Genomic DNA, 27,411 nt, shown 5'->3' with positions numbered 1-27,411 from the left:
TTCTCCTTATCATCTGTTATTTTGGTATTTCCATAGTTGATATATGGAATTTGGTGTTTACCTTTTTCTCGCAGACTTCTGCTAATTCTCCAAAAAGTTGTATCTCCTGGTTTTAAATTAGATAGTAATTGACACCATTTATTATTGCGTTCTGCTTTGATGTTTTTATCTATCATTTTAGTAAGAAGGTTTGCATATTGATTGTAAAATTGTTTCTCAACTGCATTTGAAGTTCTTTGACTTTTTCTTTTGTAGCTTCTTCTTAGTTTTATATATTTACAGATATTCTCAGGCAATTCAAAATAGTTTCGTTGAGTAACTTTGGGAGTTGATGCATTTCTTGCTTCTAAAATAATGTTGGTTAATTTGTTAATTTCATTATCAATTGTTTGCTTTGAATTGTAATCATCTATATTGAATACTATATGATTGTCAACAAAATTCTTAAAATGTTCCAGTTCGTTAATCTATGATCATAGTAACTGATATCAGCAATTGAAGCCTTCGATCGTTTTATGGTGCAAATAATGGGACGATGATCTGAAGGAATTTCGTAACCCAACGTTCTTACTTCTATATTTAGTGCGGAATTACTAATTACCACATCGACCGTAGACGGTTGTCTATTACGTTGATGTGGGTATAATGTAGGACTATTTGGGTAGTATACGAAAAAGTTACAAGTTTGTTGTATGTTGTTGAGTATGACACCTGCTGTGTTACTTGTAGCACAATTCCAGGCGGAATGTTTAGCATTTAGGTCTCCTAAAACTATGTATTCATTGGCTGAAGGTGTAAGTTTATGAATATCATTAGAGAAATTATTGTTATAACGGGGCGAGTATGCAGAAGTTATTACAATCGGTCTATTATTTATTGTTATTTCTATAGATATATTTTCAATAGATCTAGTGTTAAATGTGAAGCAGTTTTTATGTTTTATAGATTTATGAACCAGTAAAGCGACGCCTCCTCCTCTTCCATCTGACCTGTCGTTTCTGTAGAAAAAGTAATTTTTTAAAAAGGGTTTGATGCCTTCCGTTAAAAATGTTTCGTTTAATGAAGCAATTTTTATATTTTCCCTTTCGAGCAATATTTCTAGTTGTTTTAATTTTGAAAAGTATGAAATTCCATTAACATTCAAATGAAGCATTTTAAATTCGTTTGAATTAGTGTAAGCCATGAGCATACTTTACCATAGACATAACAACTTTAATTTGTTGCACTTTTGATGTACATCTTTGTAAATCTTCCATAGCAGTTGTAAAGATATCGAAAAGTTCATCGACACTAAACAGATCGGAATTATTTTTCAGCTGGTTTGCGTATGAAACGTTGGCATTCATTATATTATTATTGTTGCGGCTTGTTGTATTGCCTAAGTTGGGAAATTCCACACCGTTGAATTGGAATGTATTTAGATTTTGCTGTACTCTGTTATTATTATGAGATTTAGTTGTTACTCTTGCCCTCGTCTCCAGATAAAGAGAACGTAGTGGACAATTTATGTCGTTTGCTGCATGATCAGTTCTTTCTTTTCCATGTTTTTTACAATTAAAACAAGTAAAAACAGCTGGTCGCTTTTCATTTGTATTAAATGGACAAACATTTGTATGATGGTTTTCTGCGCATATCATGCAAGCGGCACCTCGATGACAATGCTCTCCACCATGACCATACATTAGACAGTTCCAACATTGTGTTGGTCTATCATTTTTCTTCGGTCTGTATTTTTTCCATGTAATAATTACGTTAGCTATAGTTCTCACATTTTTTAAATAACTTGGATTAAAGTTTTTTCGAATAAATTGTACCTTATACACTGCATTATTATCCGAGCTAAATTTGGTAATAATTTCAGTTACAGCAGATGGTGACAAGTTGTAGCTCTCCAATTCGGATTTGATATCGTCTGCTTTGATACGAGGTAAGCCATGCAAGAAGGTGGTGTATAACCTATTATCTTTCGAATTATACGAATGGAACTCAATTTGATTTTCCTTTAGTGTTTGCATACAGCTTTTATATACTGCCTGGTTTGGAGTGAATACTTTGGTACCAATGGAAGTACGCTTAAAAAGCATTCCTTACCTAATAAATTTTGGATTTCGGAAAATGATACATTGATTTCCACTACAATAGGTGGTGGCTTACGTTCCTTTACTTCATTTATATTTGTTGCTGGAGCTACATCCATATCATTTTGACCCCCCAGGATACTAAATCTATTTCCCAACGAAGATGGAATATTTGGATAAACATGCCCTGGTTGTTTAGTTGACTTTATCTTAGCATTGCGCTTTTTGTTCCTAGATTTTTTGGCCCCTGGGGCCATTTTAGGTGGTGTGTTATTAGTTTCTATTTAAAAAATTGACTATCACGTGTGAGTTCAATAAGAACGTGTGTAGGCAATTACAAAAACAATAGTGTTATCTTTATTTTTAATATGTATAAAGATTTGCTGTGCGCTTATGTTGCTGAGACTACCGTTCGTTATGAATATCAGATGTGAACTGTTTCAAGTGGATTAGAAAAAGTTGAGTTGTATATATTTTATTTAAAAACCCCTAATAATTCTGTATAACATTCTCGAGCAAAGACTAATATAAAGTCTTTGATGACGGCATGCATGGGGAATATATACATATGTAGATTCAACTGAAGCCTGATTCATTAAAAAATCATCATTAACAATAAGGTTCATTTATTCTGATTTTTGTAATGATCGGAACTGTTTTATTCTAGTCTCCATATAAACCTTTCATCAGTGACTTGAACAGCGTATTTCACTTATAAAAACTAATATCACATATTTGGTATAAATAACATTTATATAAACATAAATTCCACCACCTAATATTTTTAGGATCGGTTCATATTTTACGCTCAGTTTGGTTCTTCAGTTTTTCAACAATTTTGTGCAAACGGTGCAAAAATAAAACCAAAAATATGTTTGTTGATGAAAAGCACACATATTTCTCCACGTTGCTTAAACATATAAATCATAGATAGATAGATAGATAGATAGATAGATAGATAGATAGATAGATAGATAGATAGATAGATAGATATATAGATAGATAGATAGATAGATAGATAGATAGATAGATAGATAGATAGATAGATAGATAGATAGATAGATAGATAGATAGATAGATAGATAGATAGATAGATAGATAGATAGATAGATAGATAGATAGATAGATAGATAGATAGATAGATAGATAGATAGATAGATAGATAGATAGATAGATAGATAATAGATAGATAGATAGATAGATAGATAGATAGATAGATAGATAGATAGATAGATAGATAGATAGATAGATAGATAGATAGATAGATAGATAGATAGATAGATAGATAGATAGATAGATAGATAGATAGATAGATAGATAGATATATAGATAGATAGATAGATAGATAGATAGATAGATAGATAGATAGATAGATAGATAGATAGATAGATAGATAGATAGATAGATAGATAGATAGATAGATAGATAGATAGATAGATAGATAGATAGATAGATAGATAGATAGATAGATAGATAGATAGATAGATAGATAGATAGATAGATAGATAGATAGATAGATAGATAGATAGATAGATAGATAGATAGATAGATAGATAGATAGATAGATAGATAGATAGATACAGATAGATAGATATACAGATAGATAGATATACAGATAGATAGATAGATAGATAGATAGATAGATAGATAGATAGATAGATAGATAGATAGATAGATAGATAGATAGATAGATAGATAGATAGATAGATAGATAGATAGATAGATAGATAGATAGATAGATAGATAGATAGATAGATAGATAGATAGATAGATAGATAGATAGATAGATAGATAGATAGATAGATAGATAGATAGATAGATAGATAGATAGATAGATAGATAGATAGATAGATAGATAGATAGATAGATAGATAGATAGATAGATAGATAGATAGATAGATAGATAGATAGATAGATAGATAGATAGATAGATAGATAGATAGATAGATAGATAGATAGATAGATAGATAGATAGATAGATAGATAGATAGATAGATAGTAGATAGATAGATAGATAGATAGATAGATAGATAGATAGATAGATAGATAGATAGATAGATAGATAGATAGATAGATAGATAGATAGATAGATAGATAGATAGATAGATAGATAGATAGTGAACTTAAAAGTTATTTCTGGAAGGGGACTTTTTATGGCGGCTACGGTTAATAAGTATGGATATTTATGAGCTAAATGACCCAATCGGCAACGTGGGCTGTTTGGGATAGATTATAGACAGATTTCAATCATTTCCTTATACAATTTAACCATAAGAGGTAAAACTCGGAAATCGGTTATATCTCGAGAAGAAATCATGTGATTTCAAATTTATTCAGCTGTTTCAAATAATGTTTACAAAATAATTAATTTTAAAAGTTATTAATGGAAAAGTTATTTTGCAAACATTTTTCTTTGTTATGGTAGGTAGGTTATTTAGAGGAAATTTAAATTAAACTCATTTTTTAATTCAGAAGCAGATGAAATTAAATTAAAATTTTATTATTTTGAAGATATTTAACATTCAATTTAACTGAATTTATCAGGAAATTATATTAACTATATGGAATAAGAATTAAATCTTGGATATTATAAGATGGTGTGATAAAATTACATCCCGATTTTTTAGTAATATTAAAAGTTCTAACTATGGTAGGGTGATCTACTCAACTAGATCTATAAACTTCACTTGGTCACATGTAAAGTATTTGGGAATTAATTATTTCAAAGCTTTGGCTGTAGAAATAGAAAAGAGAATGGATTAATTATCCTATTAAGCAGATGAGATTGTGTAGCTCTCATCTTTCTTTATCATCGTTAAATTATAGTCTTAAAAGTTCTTACCGATCAGTAATCAGTTATAAGTGAGTCTTCACATGTCTTATCACATTAATGTTATCGTCGTTTTAGTGACAATCTTTGACCATATTATCTTAGACACTTGTCCGTACCATACTCAGAAGATACTTTCAAACAATTTCGTAACGAAAAAAATTAGGAGTGCATTCAAGAAGTAAAATATTATAAAACCTAAAAATGCTTATAAAAGCCAAAACATGCCTTTGTTGAGCTAGAAAGTTCAATTTATGAAAAATATTCTTACAGCAACTTTGCGTGTAGCTGGTTCCCTACAAAAATCCACCGAAGTAATGCAGGCAATGCAAAATTTGGTACGCTATCCGGAATTGGCTGGCATAATGCGTGATATGTCCAAAGAAATGATGAAAGCGGGTATTATTGAAGAAATGCTTGAAGAAACTATGGAATCCCTGGAGGAGACTGAGGAAATGGAAGAGGAGGCTGCCAAGGAAGTCGATAAAGTTTTGTGGGAAATCACAAATGGTAAATTGGGTGAAGCTCCCCTACCACCCGATGAGTTGACTCCCGCTGAACAACAAAAAGTACCAGCTGCTGCTGTTGCAGTCACCGCAGATGTGGGTGATGATGATGATGAAGAAGATGACCTACAGGAAATGCAATCACGTTTGGCTTCGTTGCGGTCGTAAGAAAAAAGCTAAGCATTATTGAATCGTCGTGTACTTTTTATAAAATTTATCATTTAATTTGTCCATTATTTTATTAAATGGTTTTTATTTAAAATGATATATTTTATTTAAATTAATTGTATTTTTTAAGTTTATATTTTATTTGTTAATTTTTTTTTTATAAAATTCTGGTATTAATAATTTTAACTCTGTTTAAAATTCAATCTTTTCTTTCATATATTAAGTATTTAATATCTTTTGATAGTGTAAAAAACCTGAATAAATATTTATTTAAAAAAAAACTATTTTGATGCTGTTTTTAATAATCAGGCAAAGAGTTTCGATAACGCCGCTCGTAGTATGGATAATGTGTCCAAAAAACTAAAAAAATTTTGAAAACTATTTCTGCTAATTGATGAATTCGCGATAACAAATTTCAAATTTTATTTTCAATTTTGAATTTCAGTGCAAAAGTCTATATAAAATAAGTTTTATTTCAATTTAAAAATAAAACTCAACATAAAGCTATTTCTTTCTACATTTTTTAAAACATCCACTTTAATGTACATTCATATCCCTAATTGTTTAAATTGTAGTGACAGTTATAAAAAATGCTCTGTTAAATACCCGCATATTAAAGTTCAACAAATCGTATTTTAAGGACATTATCATTTTGTCCTTAGTGAATATTGATAAAGGATTTTTATGTGAAAAAAATAATATATTCTTGATTAAGGTTTCACTTGAATACGTCAAGTGCACAAAATATTACTTGAAAAGACCAATTTTAAATATTAAATACAAAAATTATAAAAAGATAAAATATCAAGCACAAAATTTTAATAATTTTGGACAAAAGAATCATTAAACCATAAGAAAATATTTGATTTTAGAACAAATATTAAAAAATTGTAGATGAATGGAAGAGAAAAAGAAAAATCAACAAAAAAATAAAATTCATAGATATTAAAGATTAACGCATAAAATGAGGGGAAAAAATAGGCATAAAAAGACGAAAAATGGTCATATTAAAAAATGTTTATTAAAATATGTCTATCTATTGTATCTAATGCGGGGCAGGACTAGAAGTAATATACGGTAACTAACTAACTAACTAACTACTACTAAACTAACTAACTACTAACTAACTAACTAACTAACTAACGAACGAACGAACGAACGAACGAACGAACGAACGAAAGAACGCGAACGAACGAACGAACGAACGAACGAAACGAACGACGAACGAACGAACGAACGAACGAACGAACGAACGAACGAACGAACGAACGAACGAACGAACGAACGAACGAACGAACAACGAACGAACGAACGAACGAACGAACGAACGAAACGAACGAACGAACGAACGAACGAAGAACGAACGAACGAACGAACGAAACGAACGAACGAACGAACGAACGAACGAACGAACGAACGAACGAACGACGAACGAAACGAACGAACGAACGAACGAACAACGAACGAACGAACGAACGAAGAACGAACGAACGAACGAACGAACGAACGAACGAACGAACGAACGAACGAACGAACGAACGAAACGAACGAACGAACGAACGAACGAACGAACGAACGAACGAACGAACGAACGAACGAACGAAACGAACGAACGAACGAACGAACGAACGAACGAACAACGAACGAACGAACAAAGAACGAACGAACGAACGAACGAACGAACGAACGAACGAACGAACGAACGAACAAACGAACGAACGAACGAACGAACGAACGAACGAACGAACGAACGAACAAGAACGAACGAAACGAACGAACGAACGAACGAACGAACGAACAACGAACGAAACGAACGAACGAACGAACGAACGAACGAACGAAACGAACGACGAACGAACGAACGAACGAACGAACGAACGAACGAACGAACGAAACGAACTGAACGAACGAACGAACGAACGAACGAACGAAGAACGAACGAACGAACGAACGAACGAACGAACTGAACGAACGAACGAACGAACGAACGAACGAACGAACGAACGAACGAACGAACGAACGAACGAACGAACGAACGAACGAACGAACGAACGAACGAACGAACGAACGAACGAACGAACGAACGAACGAACGAACGAACGAACGAACGAACGAACGAACGAACGAACGAACGAACGACGAACGAACGAACGAACGAACGAACGAACGAACGAACGAACGAACGAACGAACGAACGAAACGAACGAACGAACGAACGAACGAACGAACGAACGAACGAACGAAACGAACGAACGAACGAACGAACGAACGAACGAAACGAACGAACGAACGAACGAAACGAACGAACGAACGAACGAACGAACGAACGAACGAAACGAACGAACGAACGAACGAACGAACGAACGAACGAACGAACGAAGAAAACGAACGAACGAACGAACGAACGAAACGAACGAACGAACGAACGAACGAACGAAAACGAACGAAACGAACGAACGAACGAACGAACGAACGAACGAACGAACGAACGAACGAACGAACGAACGAACGAACGAACGAACGAACGAACGAACGAACGAACGAACGAACGAACGAACGAACGAACGAACGAACGAACGAACGAAACGAACGAACGAACGAACGAACGAACGAACGAACGAACGAACGAACGAACGAACGAACGAACGAACGAACGAAACGAACGAAACGAAACGAACGAACGAACGAACGAACGAACGAACGAAACGAACGAACGAACGAACGAACGAACGAACGAACGAACGAACGAACAACGAACGAACGAACGAACGAACGAACGAACGAACGAACGAACGAACGAACGAACGAACGAACGAACGAAACGAACGAACGAACGAACGAACTAACGAACGAACGAACGAACGAACGAACTAACGAACGAACGAACGAACAACGAACGAACGAACGAAACGAACGAACTAACGAACGAACTAACGAACGAACTAACTAACACTAACGAAAAAACTAACAACTAACTTAACTAACTAACTAACTAACAACTAACTAACTAACTAGCTAACTAACTAACTAACTAACTAACTAACTAACTAACTAACTAACAACTAACTAACTAACTAACTAACTAACTAACTAACGAACTAACTAACTAACTAACTAACTAACTAACTAACTAACTAACTAACATTTACCTAACTAACTAACTAACTAACTAACTAACTAACTATTTACCTAACTAACTAACTAATTTACATCACAAACTTGGATTTGTTTACCTATTATCATCCTCGATATACATACACATACTTCTTAGATTGTCCTCGTTTAACGACACCCAAATGCTGATTCCACAAATGTTAAACATTTTAGATAAAAACTAAACTTGATGACAAGGTTTTCTTTAAAGTCAAGAAAAATACGCAGAAATTTAAATATGAAAACCAACCCAAAATGGTACATACCGAAATATGTAGAACATAAAGCTAATTTGTATTTTTTTTACAAACATTTAAATTTATACTTGTAAGCTTTATGAAACCTTCGCTAAACATAGCCGTCCCCATCTTCAATGAAAATTTTTCACAAATTTGATGTGTTGGCTTAGGTGGCAGCAACAAAAATAAAAAAATAAAAGTAATAAAAAAGATGAAGGGACTAACAAGCCAAATTATGGCAATTAAGTGACAGTGTTGCATGCCACAAAATAACGGAAATATGTATGTAATGCTGATTTTTGTATATTGTACATAAAAACACAAGCACAGTCCAGTTGTTTTGAAAGTTGTCAATACATCCATTTTAGACAGTATTTTCTTAAAAAGCACTAAATTATTTGACTCGTATAACAAAACCACCAGATGTAGTCTACTGCAAATGGTAATTTATAACCTAAAATTTAAATGTGGCTGAGGTACAATCATTTGACTTCCGTTTAGGACAAGCTCATGTTAACACAAAAATAACAATTAAAGGGCTTGGACTAAAGGTAACATAGTTTAGTGCGGGTTTCCCACTCAGAACTGCAGAAACGTGTCTAGATCACACAGACATACAACTTTTTTGTTAAATAAGTAAAAAGGGAAAATAATATTTATTGTAAAAACGCGTAATTTAGAGGAAAAATTAAATTAACTTGACGCAACATAATTTAAAAAGGACCTTTTTTCTTCTTTCTGTTTCTTTCTATTATAAAATTAATAAGAAAATATAAACTGCCATTTGTTTCTTCCAAAAACAATTTGAGGGCTAAAAAAGGGCCTGATAAAAAAACTTATGTTTTATACAAGAAAAATTTATACAAATTTGGTTATTTTTTATTAATGAATATAATTCTACTGCCTATAATTTAAAGCGGCTCCTCATTTAAACGAATTGCCGCATTCGTAATAAGATAAAATTTATAGTAATTTTCCTATTTTAGATAATGAATTCGATATCGGTTCATAATTAGCCGACCCTACTACAAAAATTCAGAAGACAGTATCCAAGAGAAATTTGTTGATCTTCTTTTAAAGTTAATATACATAACATTCAAATCTTGTTTTGTCGAATTACAACAACAAGATTGTATACATATTTTTTTTGCAATATTCTAATATTTATAACTGATAAAGCTATTGTATTATTTGGATTTGTTGAAGAAAATCATATAAAATCTTTTTCCATTTTTAAACTGTTTTTTTTTCAGTTTAAAAAGTTTGTTTTTCAAAGGGCCTAAATTAAATGAATAGCTTTTTAAGGCCCATTTAATATTGAGTACAGCAAGTAATTGTCATTAAAAAGTTTAAAAATAACGGTCAATAATAATAAATAATATCTTGTATACATTTATTAAACTCAGAAAAATAACCGCTTATTACAAAAATTTGGGTTTTAATTAATTTATGAGGATGTTCAAATAACAAATCGTTAGCTTAGTACGTAAACGTGCCTAGTCCTATTCAATAAATTCTACAGACCCACAAAATAATATGTATTCCTGGTCCTTATTAGATTCTAAGACGATTTAGTCATGTCCGTCTGTCTGTTGAAAACGCTATAGATAGTTATCCTCAGTAAACGACTATAACGCAGATAACTGAAAAAGCTCGTATAGCAATGAAATTCGACACAAACAAGTTTTATAGGAACTAAATTCGACACGAATAAGATTGATGGAAAGCTAAATGACACTGTCAAACTTTATGAGAATCGGTTCATAATTGACCTACCCTCCATAGTATTTGACTATAACACATATAACTTCCTTTAACGCTCATAACTTCCTACAAAATTCCAGTATAGCAACGAAATTCTACATTTAAATATTTTATAGAAACTAAAATCTCTCTGTCAAATTTTATAATGATTGGTCAATAATTGACCCTACTCCCCATAAAAGGTCCCTTCAAAAAATTACTAAAACGCTTATAACTTCCTTCAAACTGCCAGTAAAGCAACAAAATTTTACATAAACAAGTTTTATCAGAACTTATATCTCTCTATCAAATTATATAAGGATCGGTCTATAATTGGCCTTAACCCTCATGTAAAGTCCCCTTCAGAAATTGACTTCAACGCTCATAAATTGCTTCAAAATGCCAGTATAGCAACGATACTCTACATACAAAAGTTTTATGGGAACCAAAATCTCTATATTTAATTTTAGGATTCGGATCGGGTCTTATTTACCTCCCATATAAGGTACCCTTTAGAACATGACTACAACGCCCATAAGAATATTTTTGGAAAAAATTTCGATTTTTAAAATTTTTAAATAGACGGAAAATTTAGTTTTATTCAAACTCATTGAGCCAAAATAAGGTATTGGTGTGTTATTTTTGAATTCGGGTAATAAGGCCCATGTAGGACCAAATTTCGGTAAGTACTTTGGTAATTTTTGAAAAAAAATTTTCTTTATCAAATTAATGTAGATTTGTACCGTTTGTGTTTTATCTGTGATATGTGAAGATTTTGCAAACTTAATTCTCAAAAAGTCTATTCCGGGGGGAAAATAGGAAAATGGTACTCTTTTTATTATAACTTTTCACAAATGATGAATTTATTCCACTATTTTATCGTACAAATTATATATTTTTTTTTAATTCTAACAAGTTTAATATACAAACAAAAATATTTAATCTACACGGCCCCTGATGGAATAATAATCTATAAGGGAAATTTTTGGTACTTTTTCGTTCTTCAAATGGTACTTTTTGTATTTTTTTAATATTGAATCTAGAAACATAAAATTTAATATGACAAAAAGGATACTCTTTTGAAGTATTTAGTTCTTCAATTTAAAATTTCTATAGTGGGGCGCCGAAACACATGAAACAAGTTCCTTATTAAATGACAATTTATAAGACTGTAATTTTTGGTACTTATTCGTAGAAAGTACCAAGAAAGAGTATTTTGAATAATTTCATATAGGAATACCTCTCAATCGATGCGTATTAATGTACTGAACATGAGAAAATAAAAAATATTTTTTTGGAATGTATCTCAGTTCCCTACCAACGATTCAATCCCTGAACTTAATATAATTTGTGAAAAAATTAAAAATGGATCTCAAAAACTACCAAATTTTGAGCAAGTTACGAAAAAATATTTTTAAAATTTCTTTAGTCCGCCAAAATTAATTTTAGTGGCTTTTAAAAGACATATTTGTTCAATTCACAATCGATGTTGTAGCGTTGTATGTCAGCAGCTGCTACAATAGTCATAACAATGTTGTTGGTATTTTCTATGCAAAAGCACTATACAACTCCTACGACCAATTTTTCATATGATTTTCGAATGTTGTAAGAAAGTTTAGTGTTGCCAATTGTTATTTCGTCATATAAACAAAAAATTCAAACGATTTTAGCATAAAAAACGATAAAGTGGTAACACTGAAATCAAAAACAAACAGCTGTTTACCAAACAAAAAAACTAAAATTTTTATTAAAAACTGTTTATTTATTAGTTTAAAATGTGGAATAAAGAATATAAAAGCATTGAAAATTCAAAGAAATTAATTTAGTTTATTTCGCATGTTTAATTAATTTAATATTTTTTTGATTTTTTATCTTTTGCCATTGTTATTTGTATTTGTTTTGATTGTTTTTTTTTTTTCATTGAAAACATAAACTTATGACTTGCAGCAAAGATCTGTTCACAATCACTGTTACTACACTTTAGTAGGTACAATATACAACTTGATTGTGACTTATTATTTTCGCTTTTTATCGAAACAGGATTCAAAATTATTGTAATTTTTAGCTTATACAGAAAATTTGTCTTGTGGTTTGGTCTATTTCAGAATTTTTTAGTTTATTTTGTAATTTATATGCCAATTATACATAACGCACTAAAATACAAATTTCTGAAATTTTTATACCCACCATCAAAAAAGATGGGGGGTATATTGTTTTTGTCATTCCGTTTGTAACACATTGAAATATTCGTCTAAGACCCATAAAAGTATATATATTCTGGGTCCTTATTAGATTCTAAGACGATCTAGCCATGTCCGTCCGTCTGTCCGTCTGTCCGTCTGTCCGTCCGTCCGTCTGTCCGTCTGTCTGTCTGTCTGTTGAAAACACGATAGAGCCCAAACGGAAGTAGCTAGAGAGCTGAAATTTTGCATAAATACTTTTAGTTGATGCAGTTCGTTTGGTATTGAAAATGGGCAATATCGGTCCACGATTTCGCCTAGCCCCCATATAAGGTCCCCTTCAGAAAATGACTTTAACGCTCATAACTGACTAAAAGAAGCACCTATAGCGATGAAATTCGACATAAACATATTTTATAGGAACCTTAAAATCTTTGTAGAATTTTATAAGGATCGGTCCATAATTAACCCTACCCCCCATATAAGGTCCCCTTCAAAAAATGACTTTAACGCTCATAACTGTCTAAAAGAAGCATCTATAGCGATGAAATTCGACATGAACATATTCTATAGAAACCTAAATCGCTTTGTAAAATTTTATAAGGATCGGTCCATAATTGACCCTAGCCGCCCTATAAGGTCCCCTTCAGAAAATGACTTTAACGCTCATAACTGTCCAAAAGAAGCAGCTATAGCGATGAAATTCGACATGAACATATTTTATAGGAACCTTAATATCATTGTAAAATTTTATAAGGATCGGTCCATAATTGACCCTATCCCCCATATAAGCTCCCCTTCAGAAAATGACTTTAACGCTTATAACTGACTAAAAGAAGCATCTATAGCGATGAAATTAGACATGAACCTATTTTATAGAAACGTTAGTCGCTTTGTAAAATTTTATAAGGTTCGGTCCAGAATTGACCCTACCCCCCATATAAGATCCCCTTCAGAAAATGACTTTAACGCTCATAACTGTCCAAAAAAAGCATCTATAGCGATGAAATTTGACATGAACATATTTTATAGGAACCTTGATATCATTGTAAAATTTAATAAGGATCGGTTCATAATTGACCCTATCCCCCATATAAGATCCCCTTCAGAAAATTCCTTTAACGCTCATAACTGTCTAAAAGAAGCATCTATAGCGATGAAATTCGACATAAATATATTTTCTAGGAACCTAAATCGCTTTGCAAAATATATTTTATAGGAACCTTGATATCATTGTAAAATTGTATAAGGATCGGTTCATAATTGACCCTATGCCCCATATAAGGTCCCCTTCAGAAAATGACTTTAACGCTCATAACTGTCTAAAATAAGCATCTATAGCAATGAAATTCGACATGAACCTATTTTATGGAATCGCTAAATCGCTTTGTAAAGTTTTACGAAGATCGGTCCATAATTGACTACCCCCCATATAAGATCCCCTTCGGAAAATGGCTTTAAGGTTCATAATTGTCTAAAAGAAGCATCCATACCGATGAAATTTGACATGAACATATTTTATAGGAACCTTAATATCATAGCAAAATTTTATAAGGATCGGTCCATAATTCACCCTATCCCCCATATAAGGTGCCCTTCAGAAAATTACTATAGCGATGAAATTCAACATGAACATATTTTATAGGAACCTAAAACGCTTTGTAAAATTTATAAGGATCGGTTCATAATTGACCCTACCCCTCCTATAAAGTCCCCTTCACAAATGGCTTTAACGCTCATTACTAGCTAAAATCGTTCTAGAAAATTTGACTAGGATCGGTCCATAATTGACCAAACCTCCCCCCCCCTAATAAGGTCCCTCTCAGAAAATGACTTTAACGCTTTATACTACCTTAAAAATACAAGTACAGCGACAAAATTTGTTACAAATTTCTCTACCAAATTTTAGGAGGATCCTATCGATATACGTAATATGTATGATGGTAAAATTATACATATATGTAATAAATGAGAAAATTGTTTTGATAATAACAAAAGCATCGATTCTTAAATATCAAAGTTTATTTATAAGCAAGCACTCCTTTTCGGCAATGTTTTGATGGTGGGTGTACAAGATTCGGCACAGCCGAATATAACACTCTTACTTGTTTTTTTTTAAATATGTTGTTTTGTCAAATGATGACGTTTTGTTGAAACAAAACTGACATCTGGTCAAAAGTTGAGCATTATTCTTTGGATACGTAACTGTTTTTTTTTTTCGTATTTTAACTTGAGAAATGAAACAACAGTGACTACATGAAACAATAAGATTTTGAGAACAAAACAACAATCATTTAGCAACAGCAACAAAAAAATGTAGAATAAATTGTACTCTTCAAATAACAACAATAGCAAATGGTTACAACGAATACAAATTAATGCGAAAACAACAATGTTATTTCTTTTCCTTTGTCTGAATCTTTTTTATGTGTATGTAAGAGTGAGTGCGACATTTCCGTTTCCGGGTAGGCGCATAAAAAATGTTAACGATTTTTTTTTCCAGCAAAATAAGCCAAAGGCAGCGAAGCTTAAATTGTAACAAGAAATACTTAAAAAATTAACAATTGTTAAAAGTTTAAGTTAAAATTTTGATTTTTTTCTTTTGACAAACTTGATAAAAATTTATGAGTTAAGTTGAAAATTATTTATAAACCCAAAAAATAACTACATTAATATAAAACAATAACATACTGTGGAACAACTGGCAAAATTTAAAATCTTGAAACTGTTTCTAAATCAATCTGAAAGAAAAACTAGTTTTTTATACTAATGTCCACAATATAGCAAAATTCTTGTTAAAAGAAAGAATTTTTTTGCTTTAACAATTTCAAAACACTCAATATGTCTAACAATTTAAACACATTTCTAAAATAAAACAACCTTCATTCTTTTTTTATTGCAGAATTTTTTTTTTGTCAAAGATCATTGGAAAAAAAAGGACACAAATAATCGTATATATAAAGAAACAAGAAAAGCCTACACTTGTGACGGAAATAGAAATGGCTTTTAAAGCATTTTACCGTTTTCAATTGTTCCATACAGTTTTAATTGTCCTGTCGTTGATGGCAACATGGACGCGTGCACAGCAACCAAGGCGTGATGCTGATGTAAATACATACATATACACGCAACACATAAGTATTCATACAAATATATGTACATACGTTTATATACATTAGACCGGTACTTAAAAATCTTTTATATATATAATTTTTGGACCAAAATTACAACAAGAGAATATACTCTCTACTTGGCCTAGTGTAGTAGGTCTAGTCGTCGTAAAATTTTTAATATACCCCAAATTTCAAGGCTATATTAACTTCCCATTTCGGAGTATATTAAAAATTCTAAAAGTGGTTGGGATATCTACTCAACCATAGCTATAAACCATGTTGATTAATTTTTAACACAGTGTGTTAGTGATTAACGAATAATGGAGATTTTTAAAAAGAATTGATGAACAGAAGTTTTCTAAATTGTATTCTTTATAAAACAAATTGAATCGAATTTATATATTTTCTTACGAAGTAAATTGTTATAAACATTAAAAATATTTGTCTTTTTAACTTTTTTGTATGTATATATTCCATAACATATTTAGTGGCCACCACCAGCAATTCTAAAGATGGCAAAACCATTCCACGATACTTGTGCGGAAAAAACCGGTGTAACTGACGGTTTGTATGAAAAATAATTTATTTTCATTAAATTGCTAAACAGTTTCATTACATTTAATTTAATGTGCTACGTTCATTTTTCAGAAGCCATTAAGGAGTTCAGTGATGGTGAAATTCACGAAGATGAAGCTTTAAAATGTTACATGAACTGTTTATTTCATGAATTCGAAGTGGTCGATGATAATGGTGACGTCCATTTGGAAACATTATTCCGTAATCTACCGGGCTCGTTAAGGGAAATGCTTATGAAGGCTTCGGAAAATTGTGTACATCCAGAGGGTGATACGTTGTGTCACAAGGCTTGGTGGTTCCATCAATGTTGGAAAAAGGCTGATCCAGTGGTAAGCATTTCGTTTTTTTTTTAATAAATTCTAAAAATTTCAAATAAATATATTAAACAAAAATTTAAATATTTCTTTCAGCACTACTTCTTGGTCTAAGGTGAACGATATGAATTTTTGCAAGTGTGAAAATGACATGGTTTAAATGCTGTTAAAATTTAGTTTTACATACATACATACTTTATATATGATTTATATTTTTTGTTTAATTAAAGCAATGCAGAAAGAAGCAATTATAAAATTAATCTAATAATTTAACTTTGTTATACATATATTAAGACCTATTACCTCAGTTTTCGGTTATCATGAAAACTGTCAATTTAACATTAGGATAATAATATTAATGGAATATTTTTTCAAATCAAAATGTAGGTGGACTTTGAAGTTTTAAGCAATATTCATTTTATATTACAGGATTTGCTATATTTATACCCTACACCACTATAGTGGGAAGGGTATTATGCGTTTGTGCTGATGTTTGTAACGCACTAAAATATTAGTACTATACCCACCTTTAAGTATACCGATCGACTCAGAATCACTTTCGATTTAACGATGTCCGTCCGTCCGTGTGTCCATGTAAACGTCGTTATCAAAGCACAGGTCGCAATTTGCAAGATAATTTGATAAAATTTGGCATACACGTTTCTTTTGACCCAAGGACGAAGCAAATGGTTAAAATCGGTCCATTATTTCACCTAGCCCGCATACAACTTAACCCCCCGAAAAGGGCTTTTGAGCTCATAATTCTGTATAATATAAATGTATCTCGATAAAAGTTAGCACAACTAAGTTTTATACAAGCCTTAATGACCTTGCCGAATTTCGAAATGATCGGACTTCATTTGACCCTAGCCCCCATACAAAGCCCCCCTTCGGAAAATGACTTGAATATCCGCAATTCACTTATTAACACTGTTATTGCAATGAAATTTATCACAGACAAAAATTATATAAATATAAATCTATTTAGCCCATTTTATCGGGATCGGTTCACATTTGCTCCTATCCCCCATATAAAGCCTCTTTCAGAAATTAGTTTTTCGTCAATAAATTGCTTAAATAAATCGGAATCAAGGAAATATTCCAGATAAATGCTTTATTATGAAAAATAGATCACATTTAATATTCATAACTGGTGTAGGGTATCATATGGTCGGCCACTCCCGACTATACTTTCTTAATTGTTTATTAAAGCATAAAAACATTAAAATTGGTAAAAAGGGAGTAAAATTTGCAATAGTGCAGTTATTGTATCAGCATAACTATATTGTCAAGCGAAGAAGTCGAAAGTTGACAGTTATGGTTCCTCCCGTTAGAAATTTGGGAGTAGGGTCAATTATGGACCAATCCTCATCGTTTGGATAACTCTTATTTGCTTCAAATTTTATCTCTGTACTCGTATTTTTAATTCAGCTTTAACGTAATTTTCTGAAGGAAACCCTTAATGGGTCCTCATAAAATTTGGTACAGGGACTTTGATTCTTCCAAAACTTATTTATTTCGAATCGTATTTTTAAGCCAGTAATTAGCGTTAAAGTCATTTTCTAAAGACGAACGGTCAGTTATTGACCGATCCTCATTAAATTTGATAGGAAGATTTTAGTTGCAATAAAACTTGTTTATGGCGAATTTTAATACTGTACTCGTATTTTTAAGCTAGTAATGAGCGTTAAAGTCATATTCTGAAGGGGATCTAATATGGATAATCAACTATGAGGCGATCCTCATAAAATTCGTAGAAAGATTTTGGTTCTTACGAAACTTGTTTATGTCGAATTTTATAACTGTCTTAGTGTTTTTAAGCCTGTAATGATCGTTAAAGTCATATTCTGAAGGGGACCTTATATGAGGGATAGGGTCAATTATTGGCCGATCGTCATAACATTTGGTAGAGAGATTTTTGTTCTTACGGAACTTGTTTATGTCGAATGTAATGATCGTTAAAGTCATATTCTTAAGGGGACCTTATATGGGGGGAAGGATCAATTATGGGCCGATCCTCATAAAATTTTGTACAGATATTTTGTTTTTTACAAAACTTTATCGCTGTATTCCTATTTTTAAGACAGTAATTAGCGTTTAAGTCATATTCTGAAGGGTACCTTATATGGGGAATAGGGTCCATTAATGGCCGATCATCATAAAATTTGATATAAATAGATTTTGTTTCCAATAAAACAAGTTTATGTCGAATTTCATTGCTATTCTTGAATTTTTAAAACAACAATGAGTGTTAAAATCATACTCTGAAGGGGACCCTGTAGGGGGGTAGAGTCAATTATGGGCCGATCCTCATAAAATTTGGTAAAGAGGGTTTTTGTTCGTATAAAACTTGTTTATGTCGAATTTCATCGTTATACTTGAATTTTTAAAACGGTTATGACTGTTAGCTTTCCCGGGGGGCACTTATATGGGGGCAATGCGAAAAAGTGGACCGTTATTGTCGATTTTCAATACATACCAAACAAACCTTACCTGTAAGGAATATTTGTGGAAAGTTTCAACCCTTTTTAACAGACAGACGGACGGACATGGCTAAATCCTGTTAGAATTTAATGAGGATCCAGAATATATATATATATATATATATATATATACTTTTGTGGGTATATTGTCAATATTTCGAGGTATTACAAATGAAATGATAAAAACAATTGTTCGCTCATCTTCTTTAATGGTGGGTATAAAAATCAAAACATTATCTATATCGATATTATTTCTGAATATCAGGGAGATTTTTAGAAGAGGTGATTTAACGGGGACTTCGGTCAATTATAGACCTGTAATAGATGTTATATAGGGGAAGGGTTAATTATGGAACGATACTTATGAAAATTAATCTACATGAATTTTAAAGGCATTTCATTTAAGTCATTTCCAAAATATGTACAATTTGGGGGGCTAGGGTCAATTGTTGATCTATTTTGCCCATTTTCAATACCAAGCAAATTACATTCAGGTTTTTTTGTGTTATCAACTAACAGACAGATGAGTCTAGAATTTTTTATTTTTAAAAATGTTTACTTAGTCTTTTAAAAGTGGACCAATTTGGAGTTTATTTAAAAGACACCGAAAATTTTCCGTTTATATTTAACATTCTTTGTTTACCAGCAGACATTCGGAAAAAAACTTTTTCATATAGGCTCAAAGTGTGCCATTACGAGTAAAAAACTATAGCAACATCTATAAAACATAAAAGTAAAAAACGCTAAAAAAAATTAAACCTTTTATTATTATAAGTAGTGAATACATCAGTTAAATTAAAACAATATATTGATTAAGTATTTATTATTAAAACAATGACATTTTAAATTAAAGAAACATAGTGTATAATTTAGAGGTCTATAGAGAATAGAAAAAACAAAAACGCCCCATTACGTGTTTAATTTCTTTAAACTATGTGGAAAAAAATGCATGAATCAGCAAGAAAAGACAAAATTAAAATTGATTCACTGCGAAAATTTTACGAAAAAAGAATTCATTACTAAAATGCACAAAAAAACAACAAGTGATAATTGCATTTTTTTCATGAAAAACTCGCACATTGTACATACATATTTATATAAATAGATATCTGTGGATAAAGGCAAAATATGCTAAGTCGTTTTACAAACAAATTTAGTTCTACCCTACATTTACCTAACGCCCTTATACCTTAAATACTTAAATATTTGTCAACAAATTCAAATAAAAACCAAAGTAATTTTCTTGAAAATATTTATGATTTTTCGGATAGTTTAGTAATTCTGGAAATTTTCTTGAAACAATGATTTTTGTGTTAGGCTGTTATTATTTGTGTCTATAGACATACATACATATATATACATTTATATATACATATTAATTTATTTTTTAAATACTACTAACATGACATCTCTAAAAATGACAGGCACATCAGTAAATTATGCACATAAATACAAATAAGGTTACCTACATACAACATGAAATATTTAATAAAGTGTTAATTTTTTAATTAATACTTTATTGTTTATAAACTTCAAAATTGAGAAAAACGTTCAGTTGTCCCAAAAAAAACAATAAAATAATACTCTAAAAAAATCTATAAAAATTGAAAAACACTTTGTAAAATGTTAACACTAAGGTTTTAACCGGTTTAACGAGTAAGTAAACGTGTGATTTAGTGTATATTTTGTGCTCACCTTGCATTTCGTAAAAGGATATGAATAGCCTTAAAGTACGGTCAACAGTTTATTTTAATTAAAGTGTTGTTCATTTGAATTTTTAGAAATTTAAAATTAATTTTAAACCAATGAAAATGAAAAAGTTAAAAAGTAAATGTGTTAAAAAGTAAAAAAGTTAATATCTACGTATGTGTGTATGTTAATTATACCCTCCACCACCATCAGTGGTGATAGAGGGTATATATAACTTTGTCATTCCGTGTGTAACACCAAGAAATATTCATCTGAGACCCAACAAAGTATATATATTCTGGGTCCTTATCAAATTCTGAGTCGATTTAGCTATGTCCGTCTGTCTGCCTAAAACACGCTCACGTTAAAACTAAGCAAAGAAAGTAAACCAAATTCACCGAAAATATTTATTATTGTCCTGAGCAGTTTGGTATTGAAAATGAGCAAAATCGGTTCATACCAAGAAATGTTATGAATCACAATTTAAAACAACCTCGAAAAAAAAAAGCATTTTTGACACATTCTGATGTAATTTTCTCGAAAACTATGCAAGATAAATTCATGATTCATGATTTTGTTAATAACTTCCGTCACAATATCGATATCTTCACAAAATTTTACAAATTAAAATCCTATGTCAATACAATTGATTCAGAGATAAAATTTTCTGGATCGGTCTATAATTGGACATAGCTCCCATACAAGGTCCCCTCCCGAAAATCACTTAAACGCACATAATTCATTACTAAATTAAGATATCCATATAGAATTTGGTACAAATATTGCTCTCACATAAAGAAATATCACTACGAAATTGTTTTCCGATCGGTCCATAATTGGTCATAGCTCCCATACAAGGTCCCCTCCCGAAAATCACTTAAACGTGCATAACTCATCACTAATATAAAATTTGGTACAAGAATTGCTTATATGCACGGAAATATTACTGAGACATTTTTTTCCGATCGGTCCATAACTGGTCATTGCTCCCATAAAAGGTCCCCTCCAGAAAATCACTTAAACGCACATAACTCTTTACTAAATTAGGATATCCATATAAAGTTTGTCACAGGTATTGCTCATATATAGAGAAATATTACTGTGAAATTTTTCTCCGATCGGTCCATAATTGGTCATAGCTCCCATACAAGGTCCCCTCCCGAAAATCACTTATTGCTCATATGCACAAAAATATTACTGTGAAAATTTTTTCCGATCGGTCCAAAATTGGTCATAGCTCCCATACAAGGTCATAAACAAATTGTTTAATAGTAAAACCTATTAGTTGTTATGATAGATGACAATGGCGTATGTAAAAATTGATAAATTGAACTTTTTACTTTTAATATTTAAATGTTTTTGTAGATAGGGCATTTTGTTTTTTGTCAATAAAATCGCTAATTTTGGTCGGTCCAATTTTTTGTGTTGTTTTGATGTAATACATTATAATCAACAATAAAATCGAATTTTGGTTAGTTAGGGTCGTTTGCGTTTCAGGTGACGATATAAAAATAAATATAATAATTAAGAAATTAATATCCAAAATTTTATTTTAAGTGGTTTATTAGTTTTGTAGATATCTATGATAAAAAATTGTTCGATTTTAGTGGTTTCAATCATTAAACATGACTGAAATTTAAAGAATATTCTTTAAACAAACTAAAATTATTTATTGCAGAATCTTCTATAAAGATCCTTGAAAAAAGAAAATCTGTAACGGAAATTGAAATGAATATTAAAGAATTTTACCAATTTCATTTGGTCCATACAATTTTAGTTGTCGTATCGTTGATGGCAACAGGAATGCTTGCACAACAGCCAAGACGTGATGCTGATGTAAGTACCTACAGTATACATATAAGTATTCATAAGTATTTTATATTTTACTTATAAAATAAATTTTAAAATTTTTATTTATTCAGTGGCCACCATCATCTATTTTAAAGATGGCAAAACCATTTCATGATATTTGCGTAGAAAAAACCGGTGTAACTGAAGGTTTGTTTTAAAAATTATAAATTTTTTACAAATTACCGAACATCCTTTTCACTTTCAATTTAATTTGTTTTTTTAATTTTACAGAAGCCATCAAGGAATTTAGTGATGGAGAAATTCATGAAGATGAAGCTTTAAAATGTTATATGAATTGTTTATTCCATGAAATTGATGTGGTTGACGAAAATGGCGATGTACATTTGGAGACATTATTTAATACAATGCCTAATACTGTAAGAGATTTGGTTATAAAAGCTTCTGAGAATTGTGTACATCCAGAGGGTGATACTTTATGCCACAAGGCTTGGTGGTTCCATCAATGTTGGAAAAAAGCAGATCCAGTGGTAAGTTTTTTTTTATTATAATTAATATACTTATATATAAGATATGTATAATTGCAATTTGTATATAATATTTTCAGCACTATTTCTTGCCCTAAGATGAAGGACTATGATTTCAATTTTAGGTGATGATTTCTGAACGCAATTTGTTAAATTTTAGATTTAAGTCATTTATATTATAATTTGTGTCTTTTTTTCGAGCAATATAAAAAAAACTATAAAAAATTTCTTTACTGAAATTAGTTACACAGATGGGAAATATATTTTGTCAATGGTGCAACATTTTTATCTGATATATCATTTTAACAAAAATCCATTATTTATTATAACTTGAACTATTTTAAAATTTTAAATAGTTACACTCTAGTCTTGCATTTTTTTATCGCAAGGAAATAGTGACAGTTCATACAAATAATTAATTTAACGATAACCGGTGATTATGATTGTGGGATGTATAATTAAAGAAAATATCAAAAATACCACAAACGCCCCATTACATGCTTTATTTTTTAAAACTAAATAAAAAAATATTCTACATGAATCAGCAAGAAAAACAAAGTATATTTTTTTAATTATAATTCTGTAAAAAAGTTAAAAAGTAGCATTTAACGCAATACTATACAACTAAAACAAGTTATGCAAAAAAGTTAAAATTTCATTTTCTACAAGCCTGTCATAACTCATTTTTTTAAACTGATTTTTTTTTATTGGACCAGCACTCAGGGGATGACCCCTACTTATGCGAAGCATTGTGTTGCAACTATGAAATTAGGTTGTGGTAAGGAGGATAGAGGGAGTAGTGTTTGTGGACATTTGATTTAAATCTTCTTATATCGAAAGTGCCAGGGAATACCTCTGCAAGATGTTTATTCCATATACGAAAAGTGCGGCTGAAGAATGAATTTTCCCTGTAGTGTGTTATGCGCTCCACTGGCCAATCTAACACAAATGGGTGTGTTCTTGAAGAAAGACGTGTGTTACGCAATTTTCTCTAATCTCAGAGGAACACATTCTAATGTAGTATCGATAGAACAGTGAGATACATCCCACGTTGCGACGGTGCTCCAGTGAATCAATAGAGTTGTCTGTGTCAGACCGATTTTCTGTTGTTCTAAAACAGCAACAGTAAAACACCTCTTTTCAAGAATATTTGATAAGACAAATTTTATTCAACGGAACGAAATTCCGAAAAAGAACATAGCAAAAGGCAATGAAACCTGCAACAACATATCGGTTCAACTTACAAATGAAATTCAGATTTATAAAAGAAATTCAAGAACTTAATAAAATAATATTTTTTACATACAAGATGGGTATGTACTATTCATAAGAGCCAAATATAAAACTATTACTAGTTTTTAGTTATACCAGTCTTGTAATAAATGAGAAATATAATCCTACAGAAAACAAAATCTATAAAAAGTGAAAAACTCTTAATGAGTTTTCAACACAAACGTTTTGACCAGTTTAACGTATAAGTTAAAGTTCAATTTGATCAATTATATATCCTATTGCAATAACAACAGTGTATAAAAAGTAAACTTTATAATCGTGGTATGTTAATTATTCAATTAATTAAGTCTTAATAACAAATAAAGCCTTTAAAATTTAAAATTAATGGACACAATTTTTTAACGATTAAGATATAATACCCTGCAAAAATTGAGACTAGTCCGCACACGCATGTAAAGAGTACTCCTCAAAGGACTAGGACTTGTCCAAAACAAATCCAAATATATGAGAAAAACATACTCTATTTAACAAAGGACCAGGACTTGTCCAAAAAAGTTCAAATATATGGGAAAAACATACTCTATTTAACATTGTGATGTCCTTGTTGGGGACCACGTAATCCAACTATGCATTACATCGGAGTAATCTTAAATTATACTTAAATTATGAGATTACATGATCCGCAATACTGTCCCATGTAATGCAGGATATGGACCATGTTGTTTTCAAAAAAATAAACATGATCCATATCTGCATTACATAGGACTACTAAACGGATCATGTACTTTAATAATGTATACAGAGGAGTAGTTTTTGAATTACCAGGACTTGTCCAAAAAAATCCAAATATATGGGAAAAACATACTCTATTTAACATTGTGATGTCCTTGTTGGGGACCACGTAATCCAACTATGCATTACATCGGCGTAATCTTAAATTATACTTAAATTATGGGATTACATGATCCGCAATATGGTCCCATGTAATGCAGGATATGGACCATGTTGTTTTCAAAAAAATAAACATGATCCATGCCTGCATTACATAGGACTACTAAATGGATCATGTACTTTAATAATGTATACAGAGGAGTAGTTTTTGGATTACGTAAATGGAACATGTACTCCAATAATTTTTGCAGGGTATATTAATATAAATGTTGTAATTAAATACTCTTTCAAGGAATTCATCAGAATATTGGAAAACACAGGCAATCACTCTAATATAAAGGAAATAAGCTTACATTGGTGACGACAATAAAAATGGGTTTTCTAGAATGCTTTCGTTTTCAATTGATCCACAAATTTTTAATTGTCCTCTCCTTGATGTTAACATGGTCACAAGCACAGCAACCGAGACGTGATGCTGATGTAAATACTATATACTCTTACAACAAATAAGTACAAATTTTTATATTAATTTTAAAATTTGTAATCCGATTATAATTATAACAACTAATTAAAAAATTACTTATGTTATAAAAAATAAATATTACCTATTTTAAATCCAAAAAGCAAAAAAAAAAATATTATATTTCTCATTCTTTCATAGTTAGTATCTTCAAATATTATTGTCTTTTAAAATATACATATTTTTACCCTTTTTCTACATAAATAATTATTTACTTTTCAGTGGCCTCCATCATCGCTCTTAAAGATAGCAAAGCCATTCCATGATATTTGTGTAGAAAAAACTGGTGTAACTGAAGGTTTGTGCTAACAGCAATTAATACTAATTAAGTTGTTCAGTTCCTTAACAATCATTTTATTTATTTCCTTATTCCTTTTTTTGGCAGAGGCCATTAAGGAATTCAGTGATGGACAAATTCATGAAGATGAGGCTTTAAAATGTTACATGTATTGCTTGTTCCATGAATTCGATGTGGTTGATCCTAATGGTGATGTTCACTTAGAAACATTATTCCAAGCTATACCGCACACTATCAAAGATATGTTAGTGAAGGCTTCGGAGAATTGTGTACATCCAGAGGGTGATACTTTGTGTCACAAGGCTTGGTGGTTCCACCAATGTTGGAAAAATGCAGACCCAGTGGTATGTTTTTATTTAAGTATTAGTTATAAATTTCTTGAAACTGTTAAATAATTGTAATTAAAATAATCTTTCAGCATTATTTCTTGCCCTAAAGTGAAAGACCAGAGATCTCAATTTTGACAATTTTATGATGTTACTAATCCGAAACTGATTTGATTTAATATTATTTAAGTTTTATGTGATTTCTATTTGATTTGTTTTTTCGCTTAATCGAAGCATAATAAGGAGTTTAAAATGAAAACATTTAATAAATCGTATATCTTATCTTCAAACAAGTGATTAACTCTCTTCTAAATTTCAATTCTACTATAGACTAGACTATAGACTAGACTATAGACTAGACTATAGACTAGACTATAGACTAGACTATAGACTAGACTATAGACTAGACTATAGACTAGACTATAGACTAGACTATAGACTAGACTATAGACTAGACTATAGACTAGACTATAGACTAGACTATAGACTAGACTATAGACTAGACTATAGACTAGACTATAGACTAGACTATAGACTAGACTATAGACTAGACTATAGACTAGACTATGGACTAGACTATAGACTAGACTATAGACTAGACTATAGACTAGACTATAGACTAGACTATAGACTAGACTATAGACTAGACTATAGACTAGACTATAGACTAGACTATAGACTAGACTATAGACTAGACTATAGACTAGACTATAGACTAGACTATAGACTAGACTA

The 27,411-nt window shown here is 31.0% G+C and overlaps 5 protein-coding genes across 7 annotated transcripts; 4 read left to right on the top strand and 1 right to left on the bottom strand.

The window, feature by feature from the left end:
- Nucleotides 1–457: 457 nt before the first annotated feature.
- Nucleotides 458–1,694, bottom strand: LOC119612477. The gene is made up of 2 exons (XM_037968289.1): nt 1,197–1,694; nt 458–998 (listed from the first exon to the last, which is right to left on the bottom strand). Exons 1-2 carry the CDS (start codon nt 1,680–1,682, stop codon nt 948–950), a joined length of 537 nt encoding a protein of 178 aa, XP_037824217.1. The 5' UTR covers nt 1,683–1,694; the 3' UTR covers nt 458–947.
- A 3,228-nt stretch (nt 1,695–4,922) lies between these two features.
- On the top strand, nt 4,923–5,861 carry LOC119612478 (charged multivesicular body protein 3-like). The gene has a single exon (XM_037968290.1). It carries the CDS (start codon nt 5,163–5,165, stop codon nt 5,580–5,582), a length of 420 nt encoding a protein of 139 aa, XP_037824218.1. The 5' UTR covers nt 4,923–5,162; the 3' UTR covers nt 5,583–5,861.
- Nucleotides 5,862–15,804: 9,943 nt separating this feature from the next.
- LOC119612475 (pheromone-binding protein-related protein 6-like) lies at nt 15,805–17,160 on the top strand. The gene is made up of 4 exons (XM_037968287.1): nt 15,805–16,004; nt 16,499–16,574; nt 16,659–16,915; nt 16,997–17,160. Exons 1-4 carry the CDS (start codon nt 15,897–15,899, stop codon nt 17,012–17,014), a joined length of 459 nt encoding a protein of 152 aa, XP_037824215.1. The 5' UTR covers nt 15,805–15,896; the 3' UTR covers nt 17,015–17,160.
- Nucleotides 17,161–20,956: 3,796 nt separating this feature from the next.
- On the top strand, nt 20,957–23,690 carry LOC119612473 (pheromone-binding protein-related protein 6-like). 2 transcript variants are annotated; one of them, XM_037968283.1, is made up of 5 exons: nt 20,957–21,039; nt 22,751–22,908; nt 22,995–23,070; nt 23,155–23,411; nt 23,489–23,690. In XM_037968283.1, the coding sequence occupies exons 2-5, from the start codon at nt 22,801–22,803 to the stop codon at nt 23,504–23,506; spliced, it is 459 nt and encodes a 152-aa protein (XP_037824211.1). In that variant the 5' UTR covers nt 20,957–21,039; nt 22,751–22,800; the 3' UTR covers nt 23,507–23,690. The 2 variants fall into 2 exon arrangements, with proteins under 2 accessions (XP_037824211.1, XP_037824210.1); XM_037968282.1 differs by lacking the exon at nt 23,489–23,690 and having other exon boundaries at nt 23,155–23,432.
- A 1,162-nt stretch (nt 23,691–24,852) lies between these two features.
- On the top strand, nt 24,853–26,971 carry LOC119612474 (pheromone-binding protein-related protein 6-like). 2 transcript variants are annotated; one of them, XM_037968284.1, is made up of 5 exons: nt 24,853–24,962; nt 25,825–26,012; nt 26,275–26,350; nt 26,438–26,694; nt 26,769–26,971. In XM_037968284.1, exons 2-5 carry the CDS (start codon nt 25,905–25,907, stop codon nt 26,784–26,786), a joined length of 459 nt encoding a protein of 152 aa, XP_037824212.1. In that variant the 5' UTR covers nt 24,853–24,962; nt 25,825–25,904; the 3' UTR covers nt 26,787–26,971. The 2 variants fall into 2 exon arrangements, with proteins under 2 accessions (XP_037824212.1, XP_037824213.1); XM_037968285.1 differs by having other exon boundaries at nt 24,877–24,962; nt 25,836–26,012; nt 26,769–26,963.
- The last annotated feature ends 440 nt before the right edge of the window (nt 26,972–27,411 follow it).

This window comes from Lucilia sericata, unplaced genomic scaffold (genome assembly GCF_015586225.1).
Source record: "Lucilia sericata isolate MDLA Ls3-8-SP2 unplaced genomic scaffold, ASM1558622v1 Contig001706F_arrow, whole genome shotgun sequence".
In the NCBI taxonomy this organism is placed as follows: Eukaryota; Metazoa; Arthropoda; class Insecta; order Diptera; family Calliphoridae; genus Lucilia; species Lucilia sericata.
This window is presented reverse-complemented; position numbering and strand designations above follow the sequence as displayed.

Excerpts from the sequence above, each read along its gene's own strand:
- LOC119612477 (XM_037968289.1), bottom strand. The coding sequence starts at position 1,682 with ATGTATGGTCATGGTGGAGAGCATTGTCATCGAGGTGCCGCTTGCATG. Across the intron at positions 999-1,196 it reads TTAAAGTTGTTATGTCTATG|AAACGACAGGTCAGATGGAA; the intron begins GTAAAGTATGCT and ends CTTTTTCTACAG.
- LOC119612478 (XM_037968290.1), top strand. The coding sequence starts at position 5,163 with ATGAAAAATATTCTTACAGCAACTTTGCGTGTAGCTGGTTCCCTACAA.
- LOC119612475 (XM_037968287.1), top strand. The coding sequence starts at position 15,897 with ATGGCTTTTAAAGCATTTTACCGTTTTCAATTGTTCCATACAGTTTTA. Across the intron at positions 16,005-16,498 it reads AACCAAGGCGTGATGCTGAT|TGGCCACCACCAGCAATTCT; the intron begins GTAAATACATAC and ends TAACATATTTAG. Across the intron at positions 16,575-16,658 it reads AAAAACCGGTGTAACTGACG|AAGCCATTAAGGAGTTCAGT; the intron begins GTTTGTATGAAA and ends TTCATTTTTCAG.
- LOC119612473 (XM_037968282.1), top strand. The coding sequence starts at position 22,801 with ATGAATATTAAAGAATTTTACCAATTTCATTTGGTCCATACAATTTTA. Across the intron at positions 22,909-22,994 it reads AGCCAAGACGTGATGCTGAT|TGGCCACCATCATCTATTTT; the intron begins GTAAGTACCTAC and ends TTATTTATTCAG. Across the intron at positions 23,071-23,154 it reads AAAAACCGGTGTAACTGAAG|AAGCCATCAAGGAATTTAGT; the intron begins GTTTGTTTTAAA and ends TTAATTTTACAG.
- LOC119612474 (XM_037968284.1), top strand. The coding sequence starts at position 25,905 with ATGGGTTTTCTAGAATGCTTTCGTTTTCAATTGATCCACAAATTTTTA. Across the intron at positions 26,013-26,274 it reads AACCGAGACGTGATGCTGAT|TGGCCTCCATCATCGCTCTT; the intron begins GTAAATACTATA and ends TTTACTTTTCAG. Across the intron at positions 26,351-26,437 it reads AAAAACTGGTGTAACTGAAG|AGGCCATTAAGGAATTCAGT; the intron begins GTTTGTGCTAAC and ends TTTTTTTGGCAG.